The following is a 14,475-nucleotide window of genomic DNA, read 5'->3' on the forward strand; positions in this document are numbered from 1 at the left end:
CAGGTACACCACTGCCATGAAATGGTCTCATACTTGTGTTTGTGTATTCATAAAACCAAGAATCAGTAACATCAACACGACCTGTAATGCGGTCTCACATGGCTTACTTAATGGAAAGAGAGGCCCTGCTTATGTGAAAGGTTAATAATCGGAATATTTTTGTTTGCAGTGTCCTTCAGTAGACACTAAATCCCAACCTGCTCATTTACGATGTGTTGTTTTGAATAGAGGCATCAGTTTACACTCTTACATGGTGAGAATAAACACCTACAAAGTGTTCCATCGGTCAATTTGCAGGATCCTTAAGGTAACAAAGATTGATTTTTAAGCTTCTACAGAAACAGACCTTAGCTTAGATCTAACCTTAAAGAGGTGATGTTGATAAAAATCATAATGGGCTTCGGTAATAGGCTCAGAGAAGGAGCTACTATGATGAGGCTTCATGTGTACTCTGCTCTGAACCTGTGAGCTGGCCCCATGCCTGGCACGGTTGGTGTCTAAACTGCTCATTTAGAGCTCATTTCGGAGCTGGGAATCCTCCTTCCTACTCTCAGCTCCTGCTCTCCGCTTTTATGTCTCTCCCTCTGCCTATCAGTTTCTCTTTTATCTGGAATCCATCTCTTTCTATTTTATCTCCATCTCTCTCTTTGTCTCTCTGGCTTACCCTTTATTATGCTTCCTTATCTAACCATGTCATCTGACACTTCTCCTCTGCTTTCAGCCTGAGTATATTTTCATCCCCTTTCTCTTTCTACCTCTCTAGCTTTTCTCTCTTTGTCCCTCCATCCTGGTCTGTCAGCCCTCTCCTCTCTCTCCTCTCTCTCTGTGCTGATTTCTCTCTCTCTCTCTCTCTCTCTCTCTCTCTCTCTCTCTCTCCAACTTGCTCCTCTCCGCTCTGTGACATTGCCAGAGCTGCTCACACACATGCATGCGTGCACACATTCACACTCACACATGCACACAGTCACAGAGTCACACACAGGCACTCCCTGGCTGAGATTAGCTGGCCTATTTGAGCTGTGCGGCATTGCTCTTAGGGATTGTGTATGATTGCGCATGTGACATGTGTGGCGTGTGTTTATGTGTGCGCACATGCCCACTTGAATGTGTGTGTGCGTCCGCATGTGTGCATGTGTGACAGAGAGTGCTTCCAGAAGTGTGAAATAGAGGATTTGAGGCAGCTGCATTTGTCATGGGGCTGTGACTTTAAAGCTGAAATCCATAACTTTCCGCACGTTCAAAGTACAGCAGAGATGACAGAGTATCTACTGTCGCATTTGTGAAATTGTTTCACCTCCTTGCTAGTGGTTTGCAGCAAAAATGTCATCGACCCAACCTAGTAAGGTGAACATAAATGTAAAATTTAGTTGAGCTAGGAAATTAGTTAGCATATCACTGCCAGCCAGGTCGGGTGTGACCTGACAAAGACAACTTTTCCTGCACATTACATCATAAACAATGGTACACATTTGCATTTTGGTCATCATCTCAACAGGAAGATGCAACATCATAATGTTTCATGCATGAGCCACGACTCAAAAGTGTTACTACTGGTGAGTGTGCATCTATTTAAATGTTTGAGATTTTCATGATTAGAGTCTCTCTAGATGCCAGTGTGCACCAGATGGTTATCATATTCACAGACACACTGAGACACTGCCCCTGTCTCTCTCTCACCTCGCTGTCTCACACGTACACTTGTAGATTGCCTGCAGTGGCAGTGAACAGATATTATGTTCCTGTGTGACACTTGAGGGGGACAGAGTGCTTCTTCTGTGTTGCTACAGCGTGTCCTAATGCCACTGAGATATAACATTTGTGGCAACAGACGGTGACAAGTTGTGATTTTGCAGCACAGTATGTTTACACATGAACCACTGAGACCAGATCACGTGGTCTGTGTAAAATGTAACACACTGTACTGTGAGTCTGACTGAAGCTGTTGTGTCCTTTCTCCGTAGGTGATGTCATTGTCTACATCAATGACATCTGTGTGCTCGGCACTACACATGCTGATGTGGTCAAACTTTTCCAGTCTGTACCAATCGGTCAAAGCGTGACCCTCGTGCTCTGTCGAGGCTATCCTCTGCCCTTTGACCCCGAGGACCCAAGCGGCGCAGCAAGCACCTCCCTGACACCAATTGGCCTGGAGCACCGCCCCCTGGTGGTAAACGGCCGCAGCAGCTACGACCCCTACCTAGAGTATCTGTCGTTGAGCTCCCAGCTGCCTCCTCAGGCACTGGCCCAGGCCGGAGCCCCTCACCCCGGGGACACACATCTTGATGGCTCATCCCTGCCGCCCACCACACCTGGTTCAGCATCAGCACTCACACCTCATGACGACAACGTGTCCATGGCTTCCTCTGGGACTGCAGGGGTTGCTGGGGCAACAGCACAGGGGGCAGAGCTTCTGACAGTTACTATGGTGAAAGGAGCAGAGGGCTTTGGGTTCACCATTGCTGACAGTCCCACTGGTCAGCGAGTAAAACAGGTGATATACCGTAATCATATGTACTTCTCTTCATTCACTCAGTAGACCATAAACAGTCCAGAAATGAAAGGATTCAGACCTGTCAGATATTTCATGTACATTTTATCATCTGTGTTTCGGGATGTAAATGTGTTCCTTCAGGAGTGAAATCTCAGTCGTCAGCTAAACTCAGTGATCGAGTTGAGTTACACATTAAAGTTAAGGGAGAGTTAAAACAGCAGGTCAAGATAAATTTAATTCAGTCAACACCACAAAGTAAAAAAAGATTGAGATAATAAGAACAAAGCTCAGCCTGTGAAGGATTTTCTATCTACCAGCATAATGAATGATTGAAAGACGAGACTATCCTAAAGAAGCTATAGAATAAAAAACCCCAACCTGATGACTTGGAAACCTGGCTGTAAGAAACAGATAAATGAGTGTAGATGAGTTGCAAAGATATGACAGATGCTATTTCTCATCCCTGTTGTATTTGTACAGTAAAACATCTGGGCTTCAAGAAACACAACATCTGTTTGAACAAGTCATTTGTTTTATGTTCAACATACAAGACTAATTATTTCTTCAGCAAATAGAAATATCTGCCTGTGTAGGTTATTGCACTCGTTTCTGGTGCATTTTTCACAGTTTCAAGAACTTCCAACAAACAATCTTCATGTCAGCATCTTGTAATAAGTCAAAATAGTCCAATTGGCTAGTCCTTTTCGCATTCAAACGCTAGAAAATGTATGAACTGGTTTTGGAAAAGGCTGAAATCATCTCATCACATAGGTAAATTTTTAGATGGATATGATTTTAGGGACTAATGATAGCTGAATGCTTTGGGGACTTTTTTTTTTTTTGCAGGATTGAAGCTGTATGGTAATAGCACTGACAACCGCCTACCTGCAAGAGCGTCTCCCAAAAAAGCAAAGTGTTTTTAAAAGTGGCTGCTACTATGGTCCAAGGCTGCAAGACAGGCAGATGCTTCGGTGAACGTCACTGGCAGAATTGCAAGCTAGCTTAGGGTTGTGTAAATAACTGCATACTGTAGCAAGACAATGGAAATCAGTGAAACATTCAAAGATTTCTACATTGGACAATTTACCAGTCAACTGAAGTCTGGTGGAATGTTATCCCAGGCCCAGTTTTTCTTCTGGTTGTCTTTATAGGCTGCTAGTTGCTATTCAGACACCAATATTATCAGCTCCTCCATCTTGTCGTCTTTCTGCTTCTGCAATGCCTGCCTCCTGCTATTCGGTCGGCAAATGCCAGGCACCTACTGCCAGAAATTCAACATGGTGAACTCTGTGTGGCAGAGTAAAATCTGTGCATGTTTACGAGGCTGGGGACGGCTTCATACCCCTACCGCTGTGTTTGAAATCGCCTCCCCTCTGTCGTCTTCCCCTCGTTGAAATGACAGGAGACAGTGAGTTACCACCCAGCAGTGTGAGAGCAGCGTTAAGATGAGGAATTAAGCTCCTTCAATACAAAAATAAAGTCTGATTTGAGTTTATTAATTATGGTAGACAAAGAAGCTTTGTGTTAATTGGAAGGTACCTCAAACCTCAGCCAATTAAATTGTGTGACGGTGGATGAAATGTGATGTTGTGGTGCAGGTGCTGGAGCCGGGCTCACAGGGAGCTTCGGGGCTGATAGAGGGAGACCTGATCCTGGAGGTCAACCAGCAGCCAGTGGCTGCAGCTGGACATGGACGAGTGGTGGAGATGCTCAAAGAGTGTCCTGTGGGAGCTGAGGCAACTCTCCTCATACAGAGAGGAGCAACAGGTGAGAGACAGACCTGTTTCTTTTCTGCCTGTCTGCTTGGTAATTCGTTTATACTCTTCTAATAGAGTTTAACTCTTTCAGTTGTCTATTCATAAGGACTACAAGGAAACTTGTAAATAACACAACTAGTGCCACACAAACCAGATATAGTAAGTATAGTAAGATATAGATTGATAGTAAATGATAGCTATATTGTACTTTTTGATTGATAGTTTGTAATAACATTTGTTTAGGGGTGTTAAAATGTAATTTTCTTTTTCAAGGTAATCAGAGTCAATTAATTTTCAACTCTTTAATACCTGGTTATTGTCCTTGATCTATTTATGTCCGCAGTGGTGGCAAAAATGATTACAGTACAATTAGTATCAAATCACAAGTGACACTTTGGTACCTTTCAAAGCCCAAGATAATTTTAGCAAAAAATAAAGAAGGGTCCAGTGCAAGAGCAACTGCCCAGCTAAATTTAAGCTGTCTTCTGATTGAAATGCATAAATATCATGTTACTGTGCATCTTCAGCCCCAGCTGCAGCTTTGCAAGAGAGGAGTCAAGAAGAGTTGACAGTGAGAGCTGAGAGAGCAGAAGAGATTTTGATTATGATAATTTTGAGACTCGTTCTATTTTTGAACACATTCAAATCACAGTGGCCCCTTACTTGGATTTTATTCAAGTCTCCAGATGAGATTTTATTTTTGTAATATTAAATAGTTTAAATGCTAGGAGAATCATTTTTGTCTGGTGCAAAACTGGGCAACTTATCATTTTTTTAATAATAGTGTTTCACTGAGAAAAAGGTGTAATAATTTGGGATTTTATAGCAGGCCAATCATTTCTCAGTGGTGGTTTAAGAAAAACAAAAAAAGAAACATTGACCATTGCAGGAGCAAACAGGCACAGGACATATTAAAAGACACTAGAAGAAACATAGAGATGAAATGAACAATATTTAGTTTAATGTATTTCATATGTGATAACTCATGTAAAGAGTAAACAGACATATTAAAATAAAAGAGGTGGGGAGGTGTTTTAAGATACAGCAAATCAGGAGCTGATAAAATTTGCCATGGAGAGCTGGGATGAGAGTTTATCTCACTATTAGGTGTGCTACAGCTCTGTGGATAGAGATGGCACCAACCCTGCTGTGGGGAAGTGGTTTTATTCCCACAGGGGCCACTCATCGTCAAATAAATGCAGTTATTTTACTGTAATGTGCTTTGGACTGAAATGAGAGTGTATTCTAGCTGGCAAACAAGCTGAACTTGTTGGCATGATGCTGTTTGGCTATTTGTACTGACTGAACCCTCAAATGATGATGTTTCGATTATACCAACAGCATTTTCACTGTGCTCTGGATTCATAAATGATGCTGGGTAAAGGACAATTGTAAGAAAGAGAAAATTGAAACCAGAGAGCTCTAAATAAAATGCACACAGGGATGCTAATTTAGACATCTTTTGTGACCTACAGCTAATCCTTGTTAGCTGGGGGAGGCTGAACATGACTTTCATTTTATTTTATTTTATTTTATTATTTTACTATTTAAAAAGGGTAAAATCTTATTTCATTGTAGAGGCATGTGTAGTGTATTGCTTTGCTCAGCACAATTTTTTCTCTTGCTCTCTCTCTGTTTATCATGACACTACAGCTGTGGGTGTGTGAGCTCCATGTTGGGGACACTGAGAGTTCTCCCACCCTGCACACATGCAGTGACAGGACTAACTGTTTAATTAATGTTACCTGACGGGTCGAGCGGTTTTGGTGTCAATGTGAGTTTGTTGGGACAGTTTAACAGCTGGGTGCTGCTGCTGTGTTAGCTCATGCTAACAGGGCATACCTTGAACTGACCATTCTGTGTAACAGCAGCAACAGAAAGTTTGCTCATCCTCTCCATCAGTGAAGATGATTAATGTTATGTCAAATGATGGGGAGGGTTGTCTCTCATGTAGGTGTCCACTTCTTCCTCTGGGTCATTAGCTTGTTGGAGGATGCTGTAACGTAAGTTGTCTCCCAGAAGTAACATCTCGGCATTGCTCTGGCAGCTCATACGACTCCAGCCTGGGACACCAAGACTCCGCTGTCTCATCATCTTCCCCCCGTAGCGCTCATGTATTATTTTTAATATGCATTTTTATTGGTTTATCGGATAGTAATAATCAATCAAAAATCTCATGTCAGTAAAGGGGTTAATGGTTAATTATTGACATTCCTACACACAGTCCTTTTTGTGATCTTCAATGTTGTGAATATCTATATCTTCATTCACTGATCAAATATGATTCTTCTTTGTGTGTGCACAAAAATCACAAGAAAACTCCAAGGCACTTTTTTAAATGAGGAACGAGCTTTATTGTTATGATCATATCAGACTTGAAAGTTTTTTAGGTTTTTGTTTTTAAGTCCAACATGACCATGCCATGACAGTATAAGCAGTATAATTATTAAAAAGATTGTGCTTCTGAGTTTTCTTGTGATTTTTGTGTCTACATGTATCCTTCTCCAAAGAGCACCTCAAACAAACTCAAATTGAGTTGAGAAAGCGCTTCAACCCAAACACTTTTCTTATCTCTGTGTGTGATTGACCACCCACCATCCTGTCTGAGTGTCCGTCTGGAAAACTATTCTTCCACATTTTTCTCACAATGGCACAATGTGTTCACCCACTTTTAGCTTTAACCACACATTACATTTTGAGTGGTTTTATAGTCGGCTGTCTGAATATTCAGGCTGGTGTTTTTCCACAACACTTGCAAGGAGCTCTGCACTGTGAGCTGCTCCCCACCACCTTTAATTTTCTGCACATGTTCACCATTGTACCTTCCCCTTGAAGTGAAGGAATGAGAGGACCACATGCCCTCAGTCTGAAAAACTAAATCAAGTGACTTATAATGTATCAGAAAAAGAGGAATGAGAGAGAGTTTCATAGTGTAGAAGTCTGAAGTGTGACATGGAGTGAGGCCGTTTTCCCTCTTCTGCTATTTTCTACAAGATTGGCCACCTGTGAGAAAATTAAATTACACATTGAAAGCTTTATTTATTTGACATGTGCTCTTGCACTGATTTTCTAAAAGGTGTTCTGGTCACAGGGTCAAAATCTGACTTGATAATTACCTGGGGCTGCCTATGCCACTGAGCCCTTGGCCATCTGATGCACACACACACACACACACACACTTACACTCAACCCCACAATGATTAAGCATACAGCCCCACTCAACAGCCTGGATGAAAGTTAAGAGAGTCAAGCAAAACTGTCCACTGGCTATTTAAAGAGACAGAGTTCACAAGTTCACTGTTTGCTTTTGATGTGCCGCCCAGCAGCTTCACATTTTGACTCTCATTTAGCCATTAAGTCTGTGGTTTGTCGTGAGATAAATTGCCAGGAGTGAAGAGTTAATTTGCATTGTTTCTGAGATGATAACAGAACAATAAAGAAGAATTACAGATGCGCTCTTTTGCATCGCTCCTTTTTTTATGGATTATATTTAATTAGGGATGAAAACAATCAGTCTCAGATGAATCTCAGGTTTAATTAATGGAAGTGTGACAGGAATTATTATTGCGGGCCTGAAAATCAATCGAAGACATCAGTGCTTAGTGATCCTGCTACATCTGTCTATTGTAAATGGGTGGTTTGCTGATTTTATGCCAGTCCTGTTGTCTGAACAGGACTGCTGAAAGCACAAATGACTTGTGCTTTCAGCAGAAACACACTAACTGTTGTGTGACTGTACATCAGCATGCATGGATGTGTACGTGAGCAGCTGAGATCAAATTGTGGTGCTCAGCAGTTGAGCATTTTATGACCATGCAGAGCCAGCATCTGCCACCTGGTGGTTAACCTTTGCAAAGACACACACACACACACACATGTTTCATTGTCAGATTCGCCATTTAAAAAGTGTGCTGTAATTCAGTATACAAATGAGATTGCCCCACACAGATTAATGTGTCATCACATGTGCATACACAGATATGTATTCAAATTTACACACAGCTTACGATAGATATTCCCCTAAATGCTGAGCTCAGTGTGCCAAATTATCTCCCTTCCCCCAAAGATGCCATCTCCTCCACCCTCACCAGTTTCTATCAAACAACTCAAGACAACGGCCCCACAGGGACTATCAGCCTGACACACCAGGAACCTCTCTGACTCTCTGTGTGTCGCTCTCCTCGCTGCAGGGTGAAAGAAAGGACAAGGTCCTTTACAGTGACTCAGATGTGCAAAATGTCAGGAATGTTTAAGCATGTTTGTGTTCACAGGCGTAGGATTTCTGTGCAGAACATCAATGGAATTTAGCCTACACACATTATTTCAGATGTGAGACCGAGAGCGTCACTGCTTTGTGTGTAACAGACAGGGTGTTAGACTTCCGCTGCATGTGCGAGTGTGTGTGTGTGTTTGTGTTTGTCTCTGTGTCTGACTGCTGTAGCGTGGGCACTCTGCCAGAGTTCCACTGAGCTCTGGTCGTGTTCACAGCTCCGTCCCCTGACATCCCAGTTTGAAGCGGAGCCAACCACAGACTAGAGACATTTTGCAGCACCAATGAGGATGCAGATCATGGCTGTGAAAAAAAAGGGGATGTCAGGCGGCACAAACCAATCAGGCTGATCTGAAGGCCATCCAGAACTCAGCAGGCTAGTCTGTGAGGTCGGCCTGCCAGACTGCCCGACCGCTGACACCAGAGAGGCCACGTGAAGCGTCTCTACCAATCATTCATTTGTAATTCATCAGCATTCATAAAAGTCCACCACACATCCGGCACATGTGTCGATGAATTGTATTAGCATTTAAATTAAGCTTAAATGCCTCGGTGAGGAAGACGCTCTGCTTTAATATGAGTGGACAATTGCCTTGTAGCTAGTGCTCATTTCCCTCAGTGGGTCATGACGGAAAGTTTCCTGAGAATGAGTTATTAGAATTCCTTAAAGACTTCCCTTAAGGCCTGTATTCCCTCCTGAACATGGTTATTAGTCCCAACCTCCCACAGAGCCGTCCCTCTGCTGCTGCCACTGCGCTGAATCATTTCAGCACCACGGACAGTTCTCCTTAAACCTCCGTTCACAAGCTGGGTTTTTCTTTTTCTTCTGATATTTTCGTGTCCTCCTCCACCCTCAAAGACACAGCAGGGACATTTGTTTTCAAAATGGGAAAGATTTCCACGCAGACATGATGCTTTACTTGGGCGAACGGGGGAGAGCTGGCGTTGGAAAATGCAGAAAAATAAAAGATAGAAGTGTAGGGAATGGCAGAAATGAATTTCAAATTTCATTTTGTCTTCACATGGACTGGCAGTGATCTATTGTATTTCATTTCCCTCAAATCACCCCTTGCTCACTGACTTTGATCGAAAGTTCTGCCATTCTGCTTCGCTGCTAAGTGCTCTGGCCTTCATCTCGCACATCTAAAAAGCAGGTTGGAGAGTAATTCCATAAATATATTTTATCCAGTGCTCTCTGACATTTCTCAGGAAATCTCATAAACTGAATAAATATTAAATATGTCAGGTTTCTCCGAAGAATATTTTACAAGCGCCCACGTCTGTTGAAGAATTCATCAGTGAGGCTGTAGGAGTGGAGTGTGCTTCATGAGTATGTTTATGTGTTTCGGTCCACATGTGTAAACATTGAAACTGCATGTTTATACAAAGCAGCCATTGCATGTAATCCCTCCGTGTGTAAATGTATGTATTTGGGTCTCAGCAGCATAAATGTGCCGCATGTCTTTAATGCAGTGGAGTCACAGGGGAGCCGTGTTGATGAGATTGTTGCTGTGATGTGAATGCTCCCTGCTTCCTACATGCAGATAAAATATGACTTGCAGAGAAAACTCTGTGTGTGAGTGTGTGTGTGTGTTGGGGGGAGGGGGGAGTCTGTGCTTTTGCCTACAGCCAATGATGTAATTATGTTGAAAACAAATGCAACAACCAAACCCGTTTAGGAAGAGTTACACAAACAAAGTCAAAACAGAGGAATATAAAATCAGCAAACTGAGATTTCTTTCTCACGTTAAGGGGGAGATGATTACCCAGTATGTCACATATAAAAACCTCTGTACGTAGGTTCCATTGTAGTTATCTTTTTGTCTGTATAGTTGTAATTATCTGTGCTTTTTTTGTTTTGCAAGAATCTGACAGATTATCCAGGGCTGCTCTCTGTAAACTGTGTTCTCTCTGTCTTCCTCAGGCCACATCTCTCCGTGGAAGGCCTCCAAACAGGTACGATGATTGAACCAAATGTGTTTCTGCTTCTGTGTGTGTGTGTGTGTGTGTGTGTGTGTGTGTGTGTGTGTGTGTGTGTGTGTGTGTGTTCAACTGAGAGAAAAAAAGGAGAAGCAGGTAGAGAATGTGCGTCTCTGAACCAGATTTGTTTGCTGAGGCAGAGAGGTATGATTGAAGCGTGTAGGATCAGCGTTTGTCGTCGGCGCTGTGTTGCCTCAGAGGTGTTTGGCTTTTGCTTTATTGTGAAATGAGCCAGCCTGTCGTGACCCGCTTATTGGTTTGATCACATCAGATCTCACACCTCGCCAGCTGGGGAAGAGCTCTTCAGATTTATACTTAAACTGCAGCTGCTACTGCTGCTGATTGTATAATCAGCACTCATTTGTGGTATTAGACAAAAATATTCAGACACTATGAATTTAATCTCATTCAAGTTTAAATTGTGAATATTTATTTTTAACTCGTTATCATAGCCGCCCCTGGGCAAAAAGCTCATTTTATTTATTGCATTATTGAGTAGTTGAAGCAAAACATTTAACGCTGTGAGGGTCCAAATCCAAAGGGATGTCAGATGCTGTAAAGCCCTGTGAGGCAAATTGTGATTTGTGATATTGACCTTTATAAATAAAATTGATTGATTGATTAATTTAACTCACATACTTACATGATTAGAATTTGTTATAATTGTTTAAGTCTGACAGTCATCCATCATCAAGGTTAGCTGACATGATTCTCTGCACATAGTTAGCCTTGCATCTGTCAGCCTTGTATGATTTGAAAACAACATTCAGTGAGATAATTCATCTCTGTAGACATGAAGCAGTGTTTTCACGAAAGCTGACAGAATTTATTTACTACCACACTTTAGTTTGCACATTGAATTCTTAGTAGTTTTACTGGCACCACAGCTGCTGCAGTATAGTATTGCTGTGTTGTTGTTGTTTTCTGCACACATGCTAATATTAGTTCTTATATTTGTACTTGCATAAAAACTGCAGGTCAGTGCTGTGTAGTATTTGAGCTGTTTGTTTCTGTGTTGTTTCCTCCTGCCTGCATGGAGCAGTAACACATGAGCTGCTGCCAGCATTGGATGTCTGTCACAAATGGACTATGTCTGTGACTTGTTAATGTTGTGCATGTTGCCCACACCACAATATACACAATCAATTTCCCTCGGAGATAATGAAATGAATTAATGTATCAATCAATGAGAGGCCAACAGAAGGACATGCACGTTTCCACCAGGTATTGATCCTACAGTAACGTGTCTCCCAAGAAACACGAGCAGCCAAATAAGTTTGACACTTTTGTATTTAAGATCATAAAGTCCAACTCTAAAATGTGTTCTGCTTATTGCAACTTCACTCAGACAATTGAGCTTCACTGTGCAGAATGATGTGCAGAGTTTGACACTAGAAAGCTGTTTTCACACTTATCTGTTGAAGGGAGAACGTTTCTCTGTGCTCACCTTAAAATCTGACTTTAACACATGGGCGTATGAGCAGGAGCATGTGACACAGGTGGTCACAAAATAGTCTGGAAGCCAATCATAGCTAATCACATGGACTCTACATTGAAGTAGGAGACAACTTGTGTCAAGCAGTCAGACTTCTGAAGTAAAAATGATTTGCATATTCACAGATTCTCGATTTTCAATGAGGAAGAAGTAGCCTAGTAGATCTAAGTGTGTTTTCAACTGGGTGATTTAACTCCCTTTTGAAAAAACAAATCAGACACACGCTATTAATCCAAGCAAAGTTTTCTTCTATGTCTTAAAATATGTCTGGAGGGGATCTTTGAGAATCAAGCAAATGTTTAAAAACAAACGTGGTCACATGCAGCGTACGGTTTTAGATTGGGGGGAATGTAACACAGAGAAATAATGCAGTAAATGAGCTGTAAATTTAAATGACACTATTGGCCCTATTTTTATCGCACAGGCAACAACAAGTGTAAAGCTTCAGGCCTTAGGCACACAGACTGTGTGGGCATCTCCAAGTGTACCTGTTATTTTGGTCCATGTATGTGCAGCAGCGCAAAGTGCAAACAGGCTGGGTGAAGCTGAATATAGATCAGAGGATGTGGTGATTAATAAAAACACTCTGAGTCAGACATATTACTGGTGTCATAGCCCTGAAACAGCTGAGCCAGTCACAGCTACACATGACAACAGCAGCTCAACTCTTTAAGAACTGAAGTTGTCTGAATAGTACAGAGCAGCTCGACGTGAACACACAGATACTAAGACAGGGAAAATAACTTATATTGATTTATAGAAATATGCTGCTTTACTGAAGTTCCTGCTATAACCACAAGAAACGTTATATTATTTATTTCAATTTCAAAGAGTGGTTAATTAAATTATCTTTTTTATGTTATTAGCATTATTCTGTAATTACTGCATATTTGCTGTAAGTAGTTTGACGTTGTGCCAGAAACCGACATGGTTCTCAGATATCTTTTCTCTGCACCAAGACTATTTTCGACCAAAATACCATAAACTTGCTGTGCACTGCCTCAAATGATTCATCCCACCTGTTTGCGCCTCTTCTTCCACCTGTGCACTGTGCACTTGCTCTGGGCACCAGATTACCTCACTATAAGATCAGGAGTGTTGCCTGCTCTGGTCATTGCATAGCCACAAACATATGGCTCCATATTTTAAATTAAACATCTGTTTGTCTGTATTTTCCTCGTAGTTGCCTGATCAGTGGGACCCACATGGCAGCCCCCAAGCAAACCTGTCTGGCCCAGTTTTGCCACCTGGCACGCCTTTCCCAAATCAGCCACAGCACCGCACATCTGTGCCCGACTCCACCGAGGGTTTTGATCTTAACAAACCTGATCCTTACGACCTTTATGAGAAGTCGAGGGCTATCTACGAGAGCCGACGTGAGTAATTTAACTTAATTTATGTTGATATAAATTTTACATAATATGATGATTTGAAATGAATGTTTGTATTTGTGTCTCAGGTCCAGAGTATGAGGAGGTGGAGGTGCACCTGCTGAGGGAGAAGACCGGGTTTGGCTTCCGCATCCTGGGGGGAGACGAGGCCGTGCAGGCTGTGAGTCCGGACGCCCGTGACAAGGCTCGTATGGGACGGGCTGGACCACACACATATCTAACCTCATACACACCAACCTCGTCTGACCTGCACCTAACTTCATCTTACTCCGCATCCAGTCACACACGTTTACCAACATACACTCCACACACACACACACACACTTACACACAAGCACTTGGCTTTCTCACACTGTCCTAACTGCTCAGTACCTCCCATACTGAAGTAACGCCTTGCTAACTTGTCCACGTGTAAACCAGCATGCAAACTATGATACAGAAGAATGTGGCAGGAGAATATTAGTGAAGGTGGAAAAATGTTAACATGACCCGAAACTAATTTGCAGCCTGGATAAAGAAATTACTGAGTGATTCCACTGTGTGTCTGTCTCATCCCCCTCACCTTCATCTATGCTGCTAATATTGATTTTCTTTGAACAGATTGTTATTGGCGCTATAATAGAGAACACTCCTGCTGAGCGCGATGGGCGGCTTCGACCCGGGGATGAGCTCATTTCTGTGGATAAAAATGTGGTTGCTGGGAAACCACACAAATACGTAATAGACTTGATGCACGCAGCCGCTCGCAATGGTCAAGTCAGCTTGACTGTGAGAAGGAGAGTGCAAACGCCTGGTGAGGACATGTTTTGTTTTTTTGTTCTTTTTTGTTTTGTTTGTTTCTTTCACACTTTACCAGGACTGGGGAACAAGCTGCACTTTTCACTGGCAGCAAATTAAAAAAGGCAGTTTGGACAGGACACACATGCTGACAATCTGTGTGCTGGATCAGTGTGTACTCACCCACACATCTATTCTGTGATAGTATATCATGCATACATACAGTGGCAACAGTAGGCTACGCATAAAAATGGCCACCACTCTGAACATCCTGCTGTGTTGTTTTGAATGGGAATGTCCGTTCTACTCTCTAA

At 42.3% G+C, this 14,475-nt stretch overlaps 1 protein-coding gene across 9 annotated transcripts in view; it reads left to right on the forward strand.

Annotated features, from left to right (window-relative positions):
• LOC125887652 (membrane-associated guanylate kinase, WW and PDZ domain-containing protein 2-like) overlaps window positions 1-14,475 on the forward strand; it is a 108,855-nt gene that overhangs the window by 80,943 nt on the left and 13,437 nt on the right. For 7 of the 9 annotated variants that reach the window (XM_049574634.1, XM_049574632.1, XM_049574640.1 and 4 more), the window contains 6 exons: window positions 1,962-2,491; window positions 4,090-4,258; window positions 10,443-10,474; window positions 13,177-13,369; window positions 13,453-13,568; window positions 13,985-14,177. In XM_049574634.1, coding sequence (XP_049430591.1) covers window positions 1,962-2,491; window positions 4,090-4,258; window positions 10,443-10,474; window positions 13,177-13,369; window positions 13,453-13,568; window positions 13,985-14,177 — 1,233 coding nt within the window. The remainder of the gene's footprint in view (window positions 1-1,961; window positions 2,492-4,089; window positions 4,259-10,442; window positions 10,475-13,176; window positions 13,370-13,452; window positions 13,569-13,984; window positions 14,178-14,475) is intronic. The other 2 variants (XM_049574633.1, XM_049574641.1) reach the window with 1 other exon arrangement.

The sequence above is a fragment of the Epinephelus fuscoguttatus genome, linkage group LG4 (genome assembly GCF_011397635.1).
Source record: "Epinephelus fuscoguttatus linkage group LG4, E.fuscoguttatus.final_Chr_v1".
Classification (NCBI taxonomy): domain Eukaryota; kingdom Metazoa; phylum Chordata; class Actinopteri; order Perciformes; family Serranidae; genus Epinephelus; species Epinephelus fuscoguttatus.